This window comes from Gracilinanus agilis, chromosome 6 (assembly GCF_016433145.1).
Source record: "Gracilinanus agilis isolate LMUSP501 chromosome 6, AgileGrace, whole genome shotgun sequence".
NCBI classification, from domain to species: Eukaryota; Metazoa; Chordata; class Mammalia; order Didelphimorphia; family Didelphidae; genus Gracilinanus; species Gracilinanus agilis.
In genome coordinates this window covers 31,991,655-32,006,402 of record NC_058135.1, presented here as the reverse complement: position 1 = coordinate 32,006,402, position 14,748 = coordinate 31,991,655, and the positions used below count along the sequence as shown (strand labels likewise).

Below are 14,748 nucleotides of genomic sequence, written 5' to 3'. Positions count from 1 at the left end.
TCAGTTAAACATCTTAGAATCTTTAGAAAGTCAGTTAGAACTTAAAGCGATAAATAGAGGTGAAGTTCCAACTGACGGGGCTTTTGCCTTCTGGCTTTCGCTGTGGCTGGAGGTTTTTGCTTTGACTTTTCGGCTTTGGCCTAATTGCTTTGGCCTTGGCCTGTGCTTATTTTGTTTGGGGGAAATTTGGATCTATCTCATTTCTCTGGACCTCTCCCTGATCTCCCATCTCCATCCCTCCCCTCCCCTGATTTTCCTTTGGGTTCTGGTTGGAAGGGAGGGCTTGGTGATTGAACATTGTGAGTTTTAGTTTCTTTAGATAATTGGAGTATCCTCAAATAAGTATCCCTAGGTTTGATAAAGACTTTACTTAAAAGGCAGTCAAATCTTCCTGCCTGGGAGAGCCGGACTCTGTCTAAACCTTTCCGCGACCCATCCCCCACCCTCACCCCTCTCTCTAGCAGCAATTAGAAATCCTGAACCCCCTCCCCTCCTGACTGACCCTGGTATTAATAAACCCCCTTGTTACCCATTCAAACCCTGTGGTGAGTCATTGTGTCGAAAATTAAGACAAGGGCCAATAGGAAAGAATCATTTTCCTTTATTTCTTAAGACAACTGGGGCATCCATCTTGGCAGGAAGTACCTCCCCGAGACTTCCTCCAGCCATCAGTTTGACTGGCAGGGAGGAGCCCTCCCGACTCCTCCCTCAGGAGACTTTGAAACTAACAAGAGAAACCCTCCAGTCAAGCCTAAACGTTTCTTACTGGCCCTGGTTTCCTCCCTGGATTCTCTGTCTCAAGCCTCTGGGAATAAACCTGTTTGAGCTGCCTCTCCTACATACCCCATTTCCTTATCTCCTAAATACCTTCCCATACCTTCATTTCCTCCTCCAATCACCTTATAATCCCCTATATTCCCCTTCATCCTTCCTCACACCCACCTACTCTACTCAGCTTATTTACTTTCTTTTTGATAACAATTGTTTGATACTTACCACAAGTTAAATATTCTTAAAGCCCTATAATAAACCAGTCAATAAGTATTAATTAAATGACCTTATTTTGTGTGAGGCACCATGATGAGTCATAGGAATACAAAGGCAGAAAGTAAATCCTGCTATCAAAAGAATCAGATTCTATTTCCACATCCCAGGAACACTTTCCTTTGTGAATTCATATTATTCATTGAATAATTCATATTATTATGATTAACCTTACTAGAAATAGAAATTCAGACTACCTGGAAAGAAATGTGATTTCAGTGTTCTTCCAAAGCATTAACTGAAATATGTACTTTACCTTTTTTTGAAGTCAGGAAAAGTAAGTCTTGAGTAATCAGCACAGTGTTCTTCTCCCTTGGCTAAGAATGGGATAATTTCACTTCTTGCTAATGGTCTCTGCAATTCGTTGATAAGAAAATGTTATTTCCAGAAAGGAAGTGCTTGTATTAAAACACTCTAAAATTTGAGTTTGCTTATGATTGTCAAAGGAGTCACCACCCTCCCAGTCATCTATGTCTTAATCTTAATCTTACTTTCATCTTTGACTCCATATTCTCACCCCACACATCTAATCAATTGCCAAATTGTAGCACGTCCACCATTATCAAGTAGCCCCTTCTTTCTACTCATGTAGCCATCAGCCTAATTCAGGCCCTTATCACCTCTTGCCTCTATTGCAATAGAGGCTTTAGATTGATCTCTTGCCTTGAGTCTCTGCCCTCAGCAATCTGTCCTCCATTCAGTTGCCAAACTAAATCTTTCTAAAGCATAAGTCTGATCCTGCCACTCCTCTTTTTCAACAATCTCCAGTGAATCTTTGTTACATCCAGAGTATCACACACTAAACAGATACTTAATATGGTTGTTGATTGACTTATTATTTCTTTAAGCTGTGAGTGTATATGCATTAAATTACACTTTCTATAACCAATAGTTATCAAGAAAATCTAAGGAACATCACCTTGGAATTCAGACAAGCCAGTGGTTTTTCATTTTTGCAGCATTGTCTCAGAGCTTCCACACATAAGCTGTGTACTCTCCTGATGAACACTTCTGGGATGTTTGGTTTCCTTCTTTGTTCAAAGATGTATCTGTAGTAGGAGAGAAAAGAAGACAGAAAGATGCTGTGTGTGTATACTTGCATGTACACTGTGTACCTATCTTAAGATACAGGCGTGTTATAAAACTTCTTTAATTTCCAAAGAGTGATTTACAATGAAGCATGACTCAAAGCAAGGGCTATTATTGCCCACTCAACCAAGTAACTAAGCATGTTTGTGTCAAAAAACTGAGAAATTAAAAACCCTTTTCATTCAAAATCTATTCCCCACAAATTTTGTCTTTTGAATGAATGTTTCAGTGGTTTGTGGGTAAACAAACAAAAAGAGAATGGTACAATTATATCCATATGAAGAAGCAGCATGGTGCTGTGACTAGAAGACTAGACTCAAAGTCAAGGAAGCCTGAGGTTAAGCCTTGCCTTGGACACATGCTGACTGTGAAATGATCTCTCTGTGTCCCAGGGAACACTCTGAAATTTGAAATTACACAAGAATGGATGACTTTCATTGGAAGGAGTCCTCTCAGCAGAAGATTCCTACACCAATGAAATCACGGGCAGAAGCCAGAAGATCAAACATGTAAGCATTATGCATATGTAACAAACAGGTATAATGTGCAACAGAGATTATGTTTACTTAGACATATATCAACATATGTAACAAACAGGTATAATGTGCAACAGAGATTATGTTTACTTAGACATATATCAAATTTCTAAAATATACATATAGTATAAAATGATGTATTCTTGTGATTGGATATACTTAATATGTTTATATATTGTATACTATGTATGTGTAATATGTGTGAATCTTATTTTTTATACCTGTTCTATATTTGGCACATACATATACAATATATACATATATAAACATAGATACATATATGGACAAAGTGATTTTCTAGGGATGAAATAAAAATATCTTAGATTCTTTATCCATTCTGAGAAGTTCAGCCTTCAATAGTCAGTCTTCCTCTTAAGATGGCTGGCTCTTCTCTGCTCTGGGCATCTAAAATGTCTTTTTCAGTTTTCTTGGGACTGAACACTACAGCAACTGACCAAGTCTGCATGTAGAACTGCCTTCTCCTCCTGCCCCTTTCTCTCCCTTGGCATCTCTATACTAACGAAAACTCAAGTCCAGTTTCTTCTATCATTTTACCAGTTCCTAATCAGTTTCTCCACAAAGAAAATTATCCACAAGAAGGACTTTGTCAGACATTCCTGAAATCCAGATATTTTGTTTTCTAGTGCATGTAGACTCATCCTAGTTTTTTCTTTCAAATACACTAAAAAGGATGATTCAGAAAAGTGTTTTTTCCCTTATAATGTCTTCCTTCTTTTATCAACTCACTTTCATCTAATAGAAGAAGATTTTAATATATTGATGGAAATAGACTGGCTGCAGATTAGTTGCATTTTAAAATATATTTTTTTACTCAAGTGGCAGTCATGGTGCAGGGGAAAGACCAGAGGATTTGGAGTTTGGATCATGAAGCCTGAGCTAACTTTTGCTCTGCTACTTGTAACCTGTCATTGGCCCACTGGGCCACAGTTGGCTCATCTGTTAAGATGAGAGGGTTAGACCTGATGAGTGTGAAGTTTCCTTCTAGTTGGAAATCCAGTTGATATCTAGGTCCTTAATAATTGTGGCCTGTGAACTTGAATTAAATCTCTTCAATGAAAACCATGATAGAAAAGTAGAACATTATTTGGTATTAACAACAGATATTTCCTTTTTTCTTTCCTCCCTTCATCCATTCCTCTTTCCCTCCTTCCCTATTTCCCTCTGTCCCTCTTTTTCTCCCTCTGTCCTTTCCTTCTTTCCTTGCCTTCCTTCTTTCCTTCCTTCCTTCCATCTTTCCTTCCTTTTCCTTCCTTCCTTCCTTTTTCTTCTTTCCTTCCTCCCTTCCTTCTTTCCCTTTTTTCCTTCCCTTCCTCCACCCCTCCTTCCTTCCCTCCCTTCCAGTCCCTCCCCTCTCCTTTACTTTTTCTTTCCCTCTCTTCCTTTCTCCCTTCTTTTCTTTTCCCCTTCCTCCCTCCTTACTCTCTTACTTTCTTTATTATTTCTTTACTTCATTTTTCATATTAAAAGGAAAACAAGTTTAAAATCTGCTTACTTCTCTATTTTGTTAGTGTTTTCTGTGTTGCATATTTTTTCATTAGTGGGATTGACAATATCTGGAAGTTTGATAGGTTGAGCCACTGGCATAGAATAAATGCACAAGAAAATGTTCATTGGGTTTTTCTCTTCACAACAATTTTTGAACTCTTTTTCCTTTCCAGATAAATTCTCACAAGCATTTACAGTATATTCTGCAATCTATAAAAGAAATGATAAATGTTCATTAATTTTTTCCTTGCACTCTAGAATGGGAAGGAAAAGGGCACTGAAAGAAAGTGGTTTGACTATTCTCTTAGGCAGTCCTACTTAGTAGAAAGACCCCTGGAAGGAATGTCAAGAGACTGGGCTCTAGCCAAATCTGCCACTAACTTTGCATGATTCTCATCAAATCAGTTATATTTCTTGGAATTTTGTTTCCTTTTTTGTCTAGTAAGAAGGTTGAAGCAGATGATGTCAAAGATTCCTTCAGATTCTAGGATTATGTCAATTATGCATTTCTTTGCAGCATTGTTGAGGAAATGTGAACCATTGGATCTGTTCTTCAGTAGGACAAGGATAATTAATCTGAGGTTATAGGACCATAGGCTATAGATTAAGGACAGGAAGTGACACGAAGTCATCTGGTCCTGTCCCTATATTATATAGATGGGAAAATTAAAGATGCCAGCAAGATTAGTTGACTTGCCTAAGATCACAGGGATAAGTGACAAAAGTAGGTTTTGAACCTAGGTCCTATCTCTCCACAACCAGCATTCCTTCCATTATACTGCTTCCTAATATTAATTTTCAGATCAAGAAGGTACCTGTAAAAACATATAGCTATAGGGGTCTGATCGGACTTGGAATCTGATCTAGCCTCTAGATACAGTCATATAGGGTCCTACCTCCAGGAATCTTAATCCACAATGGAACCCTAATTTGGTCACAGCCTCCCTCCCAGTCCCTGAAAATCTGTTTGCAGCAGATAAAACCTCTGGTGTTTGTGGGGTAGGGTGAGGGAAAATTGAATAAGCATAGGAAATAAGAATGTTCTACTGCATTACATTATATTGTAAGACCTCTGAGATCATAAGGGTGACTTCAGGTTAAAATATGCCACTTGACCAGTTGAAGCCTGCCACTCACAGTGAAGGAAGGCTGTTAAGGCAGAGCCCTCTGCAGGGGTATTCTTGTACCAGCTCTAACTGGCTCCTGAGAGATGACTATTTAATTTTCCACATGAGCATTTACACGTTGAAGATCAGCAAACTACTCTAAATTAGAACTTAATTTATCGCTTTGTTGCTTGTCTCAACTTCATGAAGTGATGGAGAAAATGTTAATTACTTATATTAAACTAAAAAGTATGTCATAAACATAGACATACACATATATTTCAGAGACTGGTTGATGCCATCAAATCCCTGGCACTATGCAAAATAAAGATAGGGATGTTTAGGTCTACCCATGCCGATCAGTACCTTCTAGCCTGATTCAGTTGCCTAGAGCCACACATTCAGAGGAGGTATTTGAAGCCACCTGGCTCTTTAGCTAACATGCAAAATATTAGTTGAAAATACAAGCACATGGAGACTAAAGAAAGTACTATCATTTCCTCCTACCCCATTAGCCATGCAGTCCTCAATGATGGAATCACAGCACTCAGAGAGAACGTTGGTCATGCTTTCAGCCACTTGTTCTATATCTTCTAAATCAGCTATTGGTGCTTTTTGGGAAAACTCGACAATGTAGCTAGACAGCCAGATTATGAATTTGTTAGATCACAAATATCTTTACTTTTATTTGTTTGCTACTATTTATTGTACTTTTATATAGAAATATATTTTACATAAAATACAATTATGCATGATCTAATATATAATTTAAAAATATAAATATATTTTATGTTTATATGCTTATTCTTATATTTAGAGGTAATAAAACAATCGTTTCTAGCATGGTTTACAAGCCTTTCGAGATTTAGTCACTGTGTGTTGGGATCCTCATTCATTCACCTTTGTTCATTCACCTTTATTCATTCACAAGGGAATCACCCCAGAGAGTAGGGCAGCTTTCAATGACTCTATATCACTACTATTCTGTTGAAGTCTCCACTTGAAATTCAATGTGGGCTATAAAATAGCACTGTGAAGTCACAGGGCCTGAGCAGAACTCTAAGGTGTGACACCTTCTCCCTTTGTGATCCTCTTGGCTTTAGTTTCCTTATAAGAGATATTTCCCTTCCTGTTTTCTAGATTCATGATACTAATTTCTCCCTTTTGCACATTCAGCATTGTTTTTATTCTTTCAGATGGACTCTTGAAGGTGACAGGTTGAATTCTCCCTTCTCAGGAGTTAAGATACATTTTATCCTTCTTGCACATTGTTATAGGGAAAGAAGTAATCCTTAATAAGAGTTAAGTTTTCAATGCCAGACCTGGAGTCAGGAAACTCATGAACTTCCTGAAATGACTTTGGCCAAGTCACTTCATCCTGTTTGTCTCAGATTTCTTAGTTCTAAAATGAACTGGAGAAGGAAATGAGTCAGGAAACTCATGAACTTCCTGATTTCAAATTAGCTGTGTGACTTTGGGCAAGTCACTTTACCCTGTTTGTCTCAGATTTCTTAACTCTAAAATGAGCTGGAGAAGGAAATGACAAACTATCTTTGCATGAAAAGCCCAAAGGGGTCATGAAGAGTCAGACACAACTGAACAACAAATTTGTTGAAGTCTCAAAAAGGGAGGATATTCTTTGTCTCTTTTTAGGAGGCTGAGATGGGGAGTTACTTGTAGCTGGCTCGGTAGAAATGAATTCCTTTTGTAGCCAGGTTATAGCTAGGGATCTGCAGGGAAGTGGGTGAAGTTCCTAAAACAGAATGAGAGCTTGGATTTGTGCTGACACTCTCCATCACCATCACCACATCCTCTGCCTAGACAGACTCAGGGACAATTATATCATGGCTTCTGAATAATCCTTTAGTTTTGAGTCTCCTCCTCTACATATCTGTAGAGGTGTGGAATGATTTATTGCTGGAAATTTAAGCAGGAGACAGCTCTGGGTTGGGCAACAACAGGGGTCAATGAGAGTAGATACTCTGCAAATGGATGGAGAAGTCACAAAGCCTCACCTAGCTAAGTGGGCAGAGACAGATTTCCAAGAGGGAGCGTTAGACTCTGAAAGTAGACACATTAATGTACTGTGTGTCTGTCATCTGAGGACTGGTCTAACTAATGGGAAGAGGCTCCTTACCAAGTGAGCCACACAGTGTGTACTGGGAAAGTATACAAATTTTTAGTGGGTTCATCATCTGTATTGGTGGAGAGATTCTAAATAATGATGAAACATCAAAATATTCCAGACCAGGTGAAGGACAAAATATTTATAGGCCCCAAATAAGGTTTGCCCAACCAGAGACTTTTAGACCTTATGTAATGCATAGAACTTATCACAAAATAAATCCAAAATTCCTTGATGAATAGGATTTTCTGGCATCAAAATATTTTTCAAAAGGAATATTCAGAATCATCCTTTTGTCTCTTTTGCATGCTGTCGCCTGGAGTGCTATCTACCTCCTCTTCCTTTCTCCCTGTTCCCTTGTTCATCACTGACAGGACAAAGTTTTCTCTTCCTAATGGAGAAAAGAACATTGATTCAAAGACAGGCATGCCAACAGTGACTTGTTTTTTTACCTGAACTTTGTTTTTTCCATCCCCTTGACAGCAAAATCTGAGCAGACTTCATCTGACAATGTGGTAAGTAGTGTTAGGTATTTATTCTCAAACCTCTAGAACAATAGAGAGAAAGTGTCTTTTTAGTTGGAAAATGTCTATAAACCCTGCAAGCTAATGTTTCAAATAGAAAATATTTTCTTGTTGGTGTTTATTTGGGATCGAACTCAATTCAACAAATATATAAAACATCTGAGATGTTTAAGGTACTATTTACTAGGCACCGGGTGTACAAAGGTGAAGGACAATGTAAGTCCCAGTTTTCAAACAGCTTACAATTTACTAGGGTAGGTACAACAAAAATAATGGGCCCATGTTATGAGGAAAGGGGGAAATTAGAGACATTCAGAAATTCAACAGAAATAAAGATCAAGAAAAGAGAGAGAAATATAATACATGCCTTCTCATGTCCATAGACAAATGGGTAATAAGCAAACAAAACTTATCTCTTATCTAAGGAGGCAAAGTCAGCCTCCTAGGTCTTTATTCTTTTATTCACTTAAGCATTTATTAGGTACCTACTATGAAGTAATCCCTGACTTTAAGGACTTTACCAATTGTTCACCAATCAGCTGATTCTTTAGTTCCTAGCTGCAGTACCAATCAGCAGTCAAAAGTTATTTAACTGTAGAGTCTGGAGACTTCCGGTTAAGATGGCGGCAGAGTAAGGAGCAGCTGCTCGATCTCTCCTGACTGAAGCATACAGAACCCCTCAAGGGGACATAGAAACGAGTCCAGAGAAACGAAGGAACCCCACAACAGGGCGCAGCATTGAAGGTACTCAGAATCGGGGCATTTCCACACTATAAAGGGGTGAAACAGCTCTCACTAAAACGGGAGAGGAAGAAGCCCCTCCCCCACCCCCCACAGCACACACCTCGCACAACGCCAACGCACAAGTGAGAAAACAGGACTGGGGCAACCAGATAATCACTGGCAGCCCCGGGGGGCTTGTACCTGTGTGCAGCAAGACTAGGGACCCCAGGTGGCTGGGGGTGTGCACAGACTTTCCCAGAGCGTCCCTGTGGGTGAAGGCACTGCCTCGGGCCTGGACAAAGGCCCCTAAAACACCTTTCCCAAGCACTGAAGGCATCACCTCAGGTGCGAATAAAGATCTCCAGCCCACAGACTTTCACTACCTTCTGCTGGAGTGAAGGCAGGCCCTAAGAGCATCTGTGCAGGCAAAGGCAGTGCCCTAGACTTGAATAACGATCTCCAGCCCAGGCTTAGACCTCCAGTGAGGACCCCGTGCAGACCAGAGCATGGCTGTGGAAGCAGCTCCAAAGACTGCTGAAGGAACCTCGGGCAGAGGGGCAGACCGGGAACTACCAGGAGGCCTGACCCCGAGGACAAGGAGACCTGAGCCCGGAGCTTGCAAGGCCCAGGCAGACCCTGAGTGCAAAGACAAAGCTGAAAAGGGGCAGGGCTAACAATGGCCAGCAATAAGGAAGTCCAGAAGAAAAAGACTATCAAGAGAAACTCTGGAACACTGGACAACTTCTACACAGAGAAAATCCAGACAACAGAGGAGGGAAAACAAAAATCCAAACCTCCACAAAAAATGAAAGCTGGTCACAAGCTATGAAAGAGTTTAAAAATGAAATGCTGAGGAAGATGGAAGAAATCTGGCAAGAAAATAACAGTTTAAAAGGCAGAATTTCACAATTGGAAAGTGAGACAAAACAACTGAAGACCAAAAATGACCAGATTGAAAAGGAAAACCAAAAAATTATAGCTGAAAACCAAAACATTAAAGCCGAAAATCAAAACATTAAAGCCGAAAACCAAAACATTAAAGCCGAAAACCAGTCCTTAAAGGCTAGAATCGAACATTTAGAAACCAATGATCTCTCAAGACAACAAGAACAAATAAAACAAAGTCAAAAGACTGATAAAATAGAAGGAAACATGAAATATCTCAATGAGAGAGTGACAGACCAAGAAAACCAGTCTAGAAGAGACAACTTGAGAATCATTGGTATTCCAGAAAAGGCAGAAATTAATAGAAACTTGGACTCCATACTTAAAGAAATTATTCAGCAAAATTGCCCTGAAGTTCTACAACAAGAGGGCAATATAGACATCGAAAGGATCCATAGAACACCCTCTACACTGGACCCAGAAAAGTCAACACCCAGAAATATAATAGCGAAATTGAAGAGCTTTCAAGTTAAAGAAAAAAATCTTACAAGAAGCCAGAAAGAGACAATTCAAATATCAAGGAGCACCAATAAGGATCACACAGGATCTGGCAGCCTCAACGCTAAAAGACCGCAAGGCTTGGAATACAATATTCAGAAAGGCAAGAGAGCTGGGCCTTCAGCCATGAATCAACTACCCAGCGAAACTGACTATATACTTTCAGGGGAAAGTATGGGCATTCAACAAAATTGAAGAATTCCAAGTTTTTGCACAAAAGAGACCAGGACTAAATGGAAAGTTTGACACTCAACCACAAATATCAAGAGAAAGATGAAAAGGTAAATAAGAAACAGAGGGAAAAGAAAGAAAACTCATAGTCTTTTAAGCTTGACTCTTTAAGGGCATAAATAAGATCTAATTATCTGTATTACTAGGTGGAGAAATGCTATGTATAATTCTCTGTAGTGAACTCAATACACTATTATAATATTCACTATTATAGCAACCAGAAGAATAATTCATAGGGAGAGGACAGGATAGATACTAAATGGTCTAAGAAGACATGGGGGGTGGGTGGGAAAGAGGGGGTGGAATAGTAGGGGACACCAAGAAAAATCCGAGTAAATAAGAAAAATAAGATAGTCTATTACACACAAAGAGGGCATGGGAAGGGGAGGGGATGAATTATATCATAAGAAGGAGAGGAAGAGAGCATAATCAAACCTTACTCTCAGTGTAATCAACCCAGAGAAGGAAGAGTAGCTTTATTATCCATCCGGATAAAAAACTCTATCTAACCCTACTGAGAAAGTCAGAAGGGATAAACCAAAGGGAGCACGGGAGTGGGGAGGCCAAAAAAGGGAGGGGAGAAGAAGGGGGAGGGAATTCATTTGGTCTTTAAAAAAACAAAAAGAGGAGAACAACAAGGGAGGGGGAAGAAAGGGAAGTCAATCAAAGGAGGGGATAAGGGATACCGGCTCAAAGCAAACCACTGGTGTAAAAGAAAATAGTGTAATAAGAAGGAGTGGGTCTAGGGGAGGATACAAAAATGTCAGTGAATACACAACTAACAATTGTAACTCTGAATGTGAATGGGATGAACTCACTCATAAAACAGAAGCAAATAGCAGAGTGGATCAGAAACCAAAATCCTACCATAGGTTGTCTACAAGAAACACGTATGAGGCGGGTAGACACACACAAGTTCAAGGTTAAGGGTATGAGCAAAATCTTTTGGGCATCAAATGAGAAAAAGAAGGCAGGAGTGGCTATCATGATCTCTGACAAAGCCAAAGTAAAAATAGATATGATTAAAAAAGACAGGGAAGGTCATTACATCCTGATTAAAGGCAGTATAAACAATGAGGAAATAACACTGATCAATATATATGCACCAAGTGGTATAGCTTCCAAATTCATAAAGGAGAAACTGGCAGAGCTCAAGAAGGAAATAGATAGTAAAACCATAATAGTGGGAGATCTAAATATTCCTCTTTCAGATCTAGATAAATCAAACCAAAAAATAAATAAGAAAGAGGTAAGAGAGATGAATTAAGTCCTAGAAAAATTAGATCTAATTGATATGTGGAGAAAAATAAATAGGGACAAAAAGGAATACACCTTCTTTTCAGCTGCACATGGTACATTTACAAAGATTGACCATGTAATAGGGCATAGAATCATGGCAAACAAATGCAAAAGAGCAGATATAATGTAAACTTCTCAGATCATAATGCAATAAAAATAATAATCAGTAAGGGCACCTGGACAGGCAAGTCAAAAACCAATTGGAAATTAAACAATATGATTCTCCAAAACCAAATTGTCAAAGAAGAAATCATAGAAACAATCAACAATTTCATTGAAGAGAATGACAATGATGAGACATCCTACCAAACTCTATGGGATGCAGCCAAGGCAGTACTCAGGGGGAAATTTATATCCTTGAGTGCATATATTAACAAACATCCCCAGATGAAAACTAAATTAGAAATACTAAAAATCAAGGGAGAAATCAATAAAATCAAAAGTAAAAGAACTATTGAATTAATAAATAAGACTAGAAGCTGGTATTTTGAAAAAACAGATAAAATAGACAAAGTACTAGTCAATCTAATAAGAAAAAGGAAAGAAGAAACCCAAATTGACAGTATTAGAGATGAAAAGGGAGACCTCACCTATAATGAAGGAGAAATTAAGTCAATCATTAAGAACTATTTTTCCCAATTATAAGGCAACAAATATAACAATTTAGGGGATATGGATGAATATTTACAAAAATATAAATTGCCTAGATTAACAGCAGAAGAAATAGAATACCTAAATAATTCCATATCAGAAATAGAAACTGAACAAGCCATTAAAGAACTCCTTAAGAAAAAATCACCAGGACCTGATGGATTCACAAGTGAATTCTATCAGACATTCAAAGAGCAACTAATCCCAATACTATACAAATTATTTGATATGATAAGCAAAGAAGGAGTCCTACCAAATTCCTTTTATGACGCAAATATGGTACTGATTCCAAAGCCAGGCAGACCAAAAACAGAGAAAGAAAACTATAGACCAATCTCCCTAATAAACATAAATGCAAAAATCTTAAATAGAATATTAGCAAAGAGACTCCAGCAAGTAATTAAGAAGATCATCCACCATGATCAGATGGGATTTATACCAGGAATGCAAGGGTGGTTCAACATTAGGAAAACCATCCACATAATTGACCATATCAACAGTCTAACAAACAAAAATCACATGATTATCTCAATAGATGCTGAAAAAGCCTTTGACAAAATATAGCATCCATTCCTTTTGAAAACATTGAAAAGTATCGGAATAGAAGGACCCTTCCTAAAAATAATAAACAATATATACCTAAAACCATGAACAAGCATTATATGCAATGGGGATAAATTAGAAGCCTTCCCAATAAGATCAGGAGTGAAACAAAGATGCCCCTTATCACCTCTATTATTCAACATAGTACTAGATACACTAGCAATAGCAATTAGAGAAGAAAAAGAAATTGAAGGTATCAAAATAGGCAATGAGGAGACTAAGCTATCACTCTTTGCAGATGATATTATGGTATACTTAAAAAATCCTAGAGAATCAACTAAGAGGCTGGTAGAAATAATCAACAACTTTAGCAAAGTGGCAGGATACAAAATAAATGCACATAAATCATCAGCATTTCTATGCATTTCCAACACATTAGAACAGCAAGAGAAACACCATTTAAAATCACCCTAGACAATATAAAATACTTGGGAATCAATCTAACAAAACAAACACAGCTATTATACGAAAACAACTACAAAACACTTTCCAAACAAATAAAACTGGACCTCAACAATTGGAAAGCCATTAACTGTTCATGGGTAGGACGAGCTAACATAATAAAAATGAACATCCTACCCAAATTAATTTACCTATTTAGTGCCATACCTATCAAATTACCAAAAAACTTCTTTACTGACTTAGGAAAAACTATAACAAATTTCATTTGGAATAACAAAAGATCAAGAATATCAAAGGAAATAATGGAAAAAAATGTGAAGGAAGGGGGCCTAGCAGTACCAGATATCAAACTATACTATAAAGCAGCAGTCATTAAATCAATATGGTACTGGCTAAGAGACAGAAGGGAGGATCAGTGGAATAGACTTGGGGTAAATGACATCAGCAAGACAGTGTATGATAAACCCAAAGAGCCCAACTTTTGGGACATGAATCCACTATTTGACAAAAACTGCTGGGAAATTTGGAAAACAATATGGGAGAGATTAGGTTTAGATCAACATCTCATACCCTACACCAAGATAAATTCAGAATGGGTGAATGACTTGAATATAAAGAGGGAAACTATAAATAAGTTAAGTGAACACAGAATAGTATACTTGTCAGATCTCTGGGAAAGGAAAGATTTTAAAACCAAGCAAGAGTTAGAGAAAATTACAAAATGTAAATTAAATGGTTTTGATTATATTAAGCTAAAAAGCTTTTGTACAAACAAAAACAATGTTGTCAAAATCAGAAGGGAAACAACAAATTGGGAAAAAATCTTTATAACAAAAAACTCTGACAGGGGTCTAATCACTCAAATATACAAGTAGTTAAAGCAATTCTATAAAAAATCAAGCCCTTCCCCAATTGATAAATGGGCCAGAGACATGAATAGGCAATTTTCAGATAAAGAAATCAAATATATCAAAAAGCACATGAGAAAGTGTTCTAAATCTCTAATAATTAGAGAAATGAAAATCAAAACAACTCTGAGGTATCACCTCACACCTAGCAGATTGGCTAAAATGAAAGAAGGGGAGAGTAATGAATGTTGGAGGGGATGTGGCAAAATTGGGACATTGATGCATTGCTGGTGGAGTTGTGAACTGATCCAACCATTCTGGCTGGCAATTTGGAACTATGCCCAAAGGGCTATAAAAGACTGCCTGCCCTTTGATCCAGCCATACCATTGCTGGGTTTGTACCCCAAACAGATCATTGATAAACAGACTTGTACGAAAATATTTATAGCTGCGCTTTTTGTGGGCAAAAAACTGGAAAATGAGGAGATGTCCTTCAATTGGGGAATGGCTGAACAAATTGTGGTATATGCGGGTGATGGAATACTATTGTGCTAAAAGGAATAATAAACTGGAGGAATTCCATGCAAATTGGAGAGACCTCCAGGAAGTGATGCAGAG

General features: G+C 38.1%; 1 protein-coding gene across 1 annotated transcript in view; it reads right to left on the bottom strand.

Annotated features, from left to right (window-relative positions):
- Nucleotides 1–1,278: 1,278 nt before the first annotated feature.
- Nucleotides 1,279–14,748, bottom strand: part of LOC123252195 (vitamin D-binding protein-like) — an 89,179-nt gene continuing 75,709 nt past the window's right edge. Inside the window, 5 exon segments of the mRNA XM_044681600.1 lie at nucleotides 1,279–1,398; nucleotides 1,964–2,093; nucleotides 4,183–4,385; nucleotides 5,789–5,918; nucleotides 7,859–7,953. Of these exon segments, the coding sequence (XP_044537535.1) occupies nucleotides 1,279–1,398; nucleotides 1,964–2,093; nucleotides 4,183–4,385; nucleotides 5,789–5,918; nucleotides 7,859–7,953 (678 nt within the window).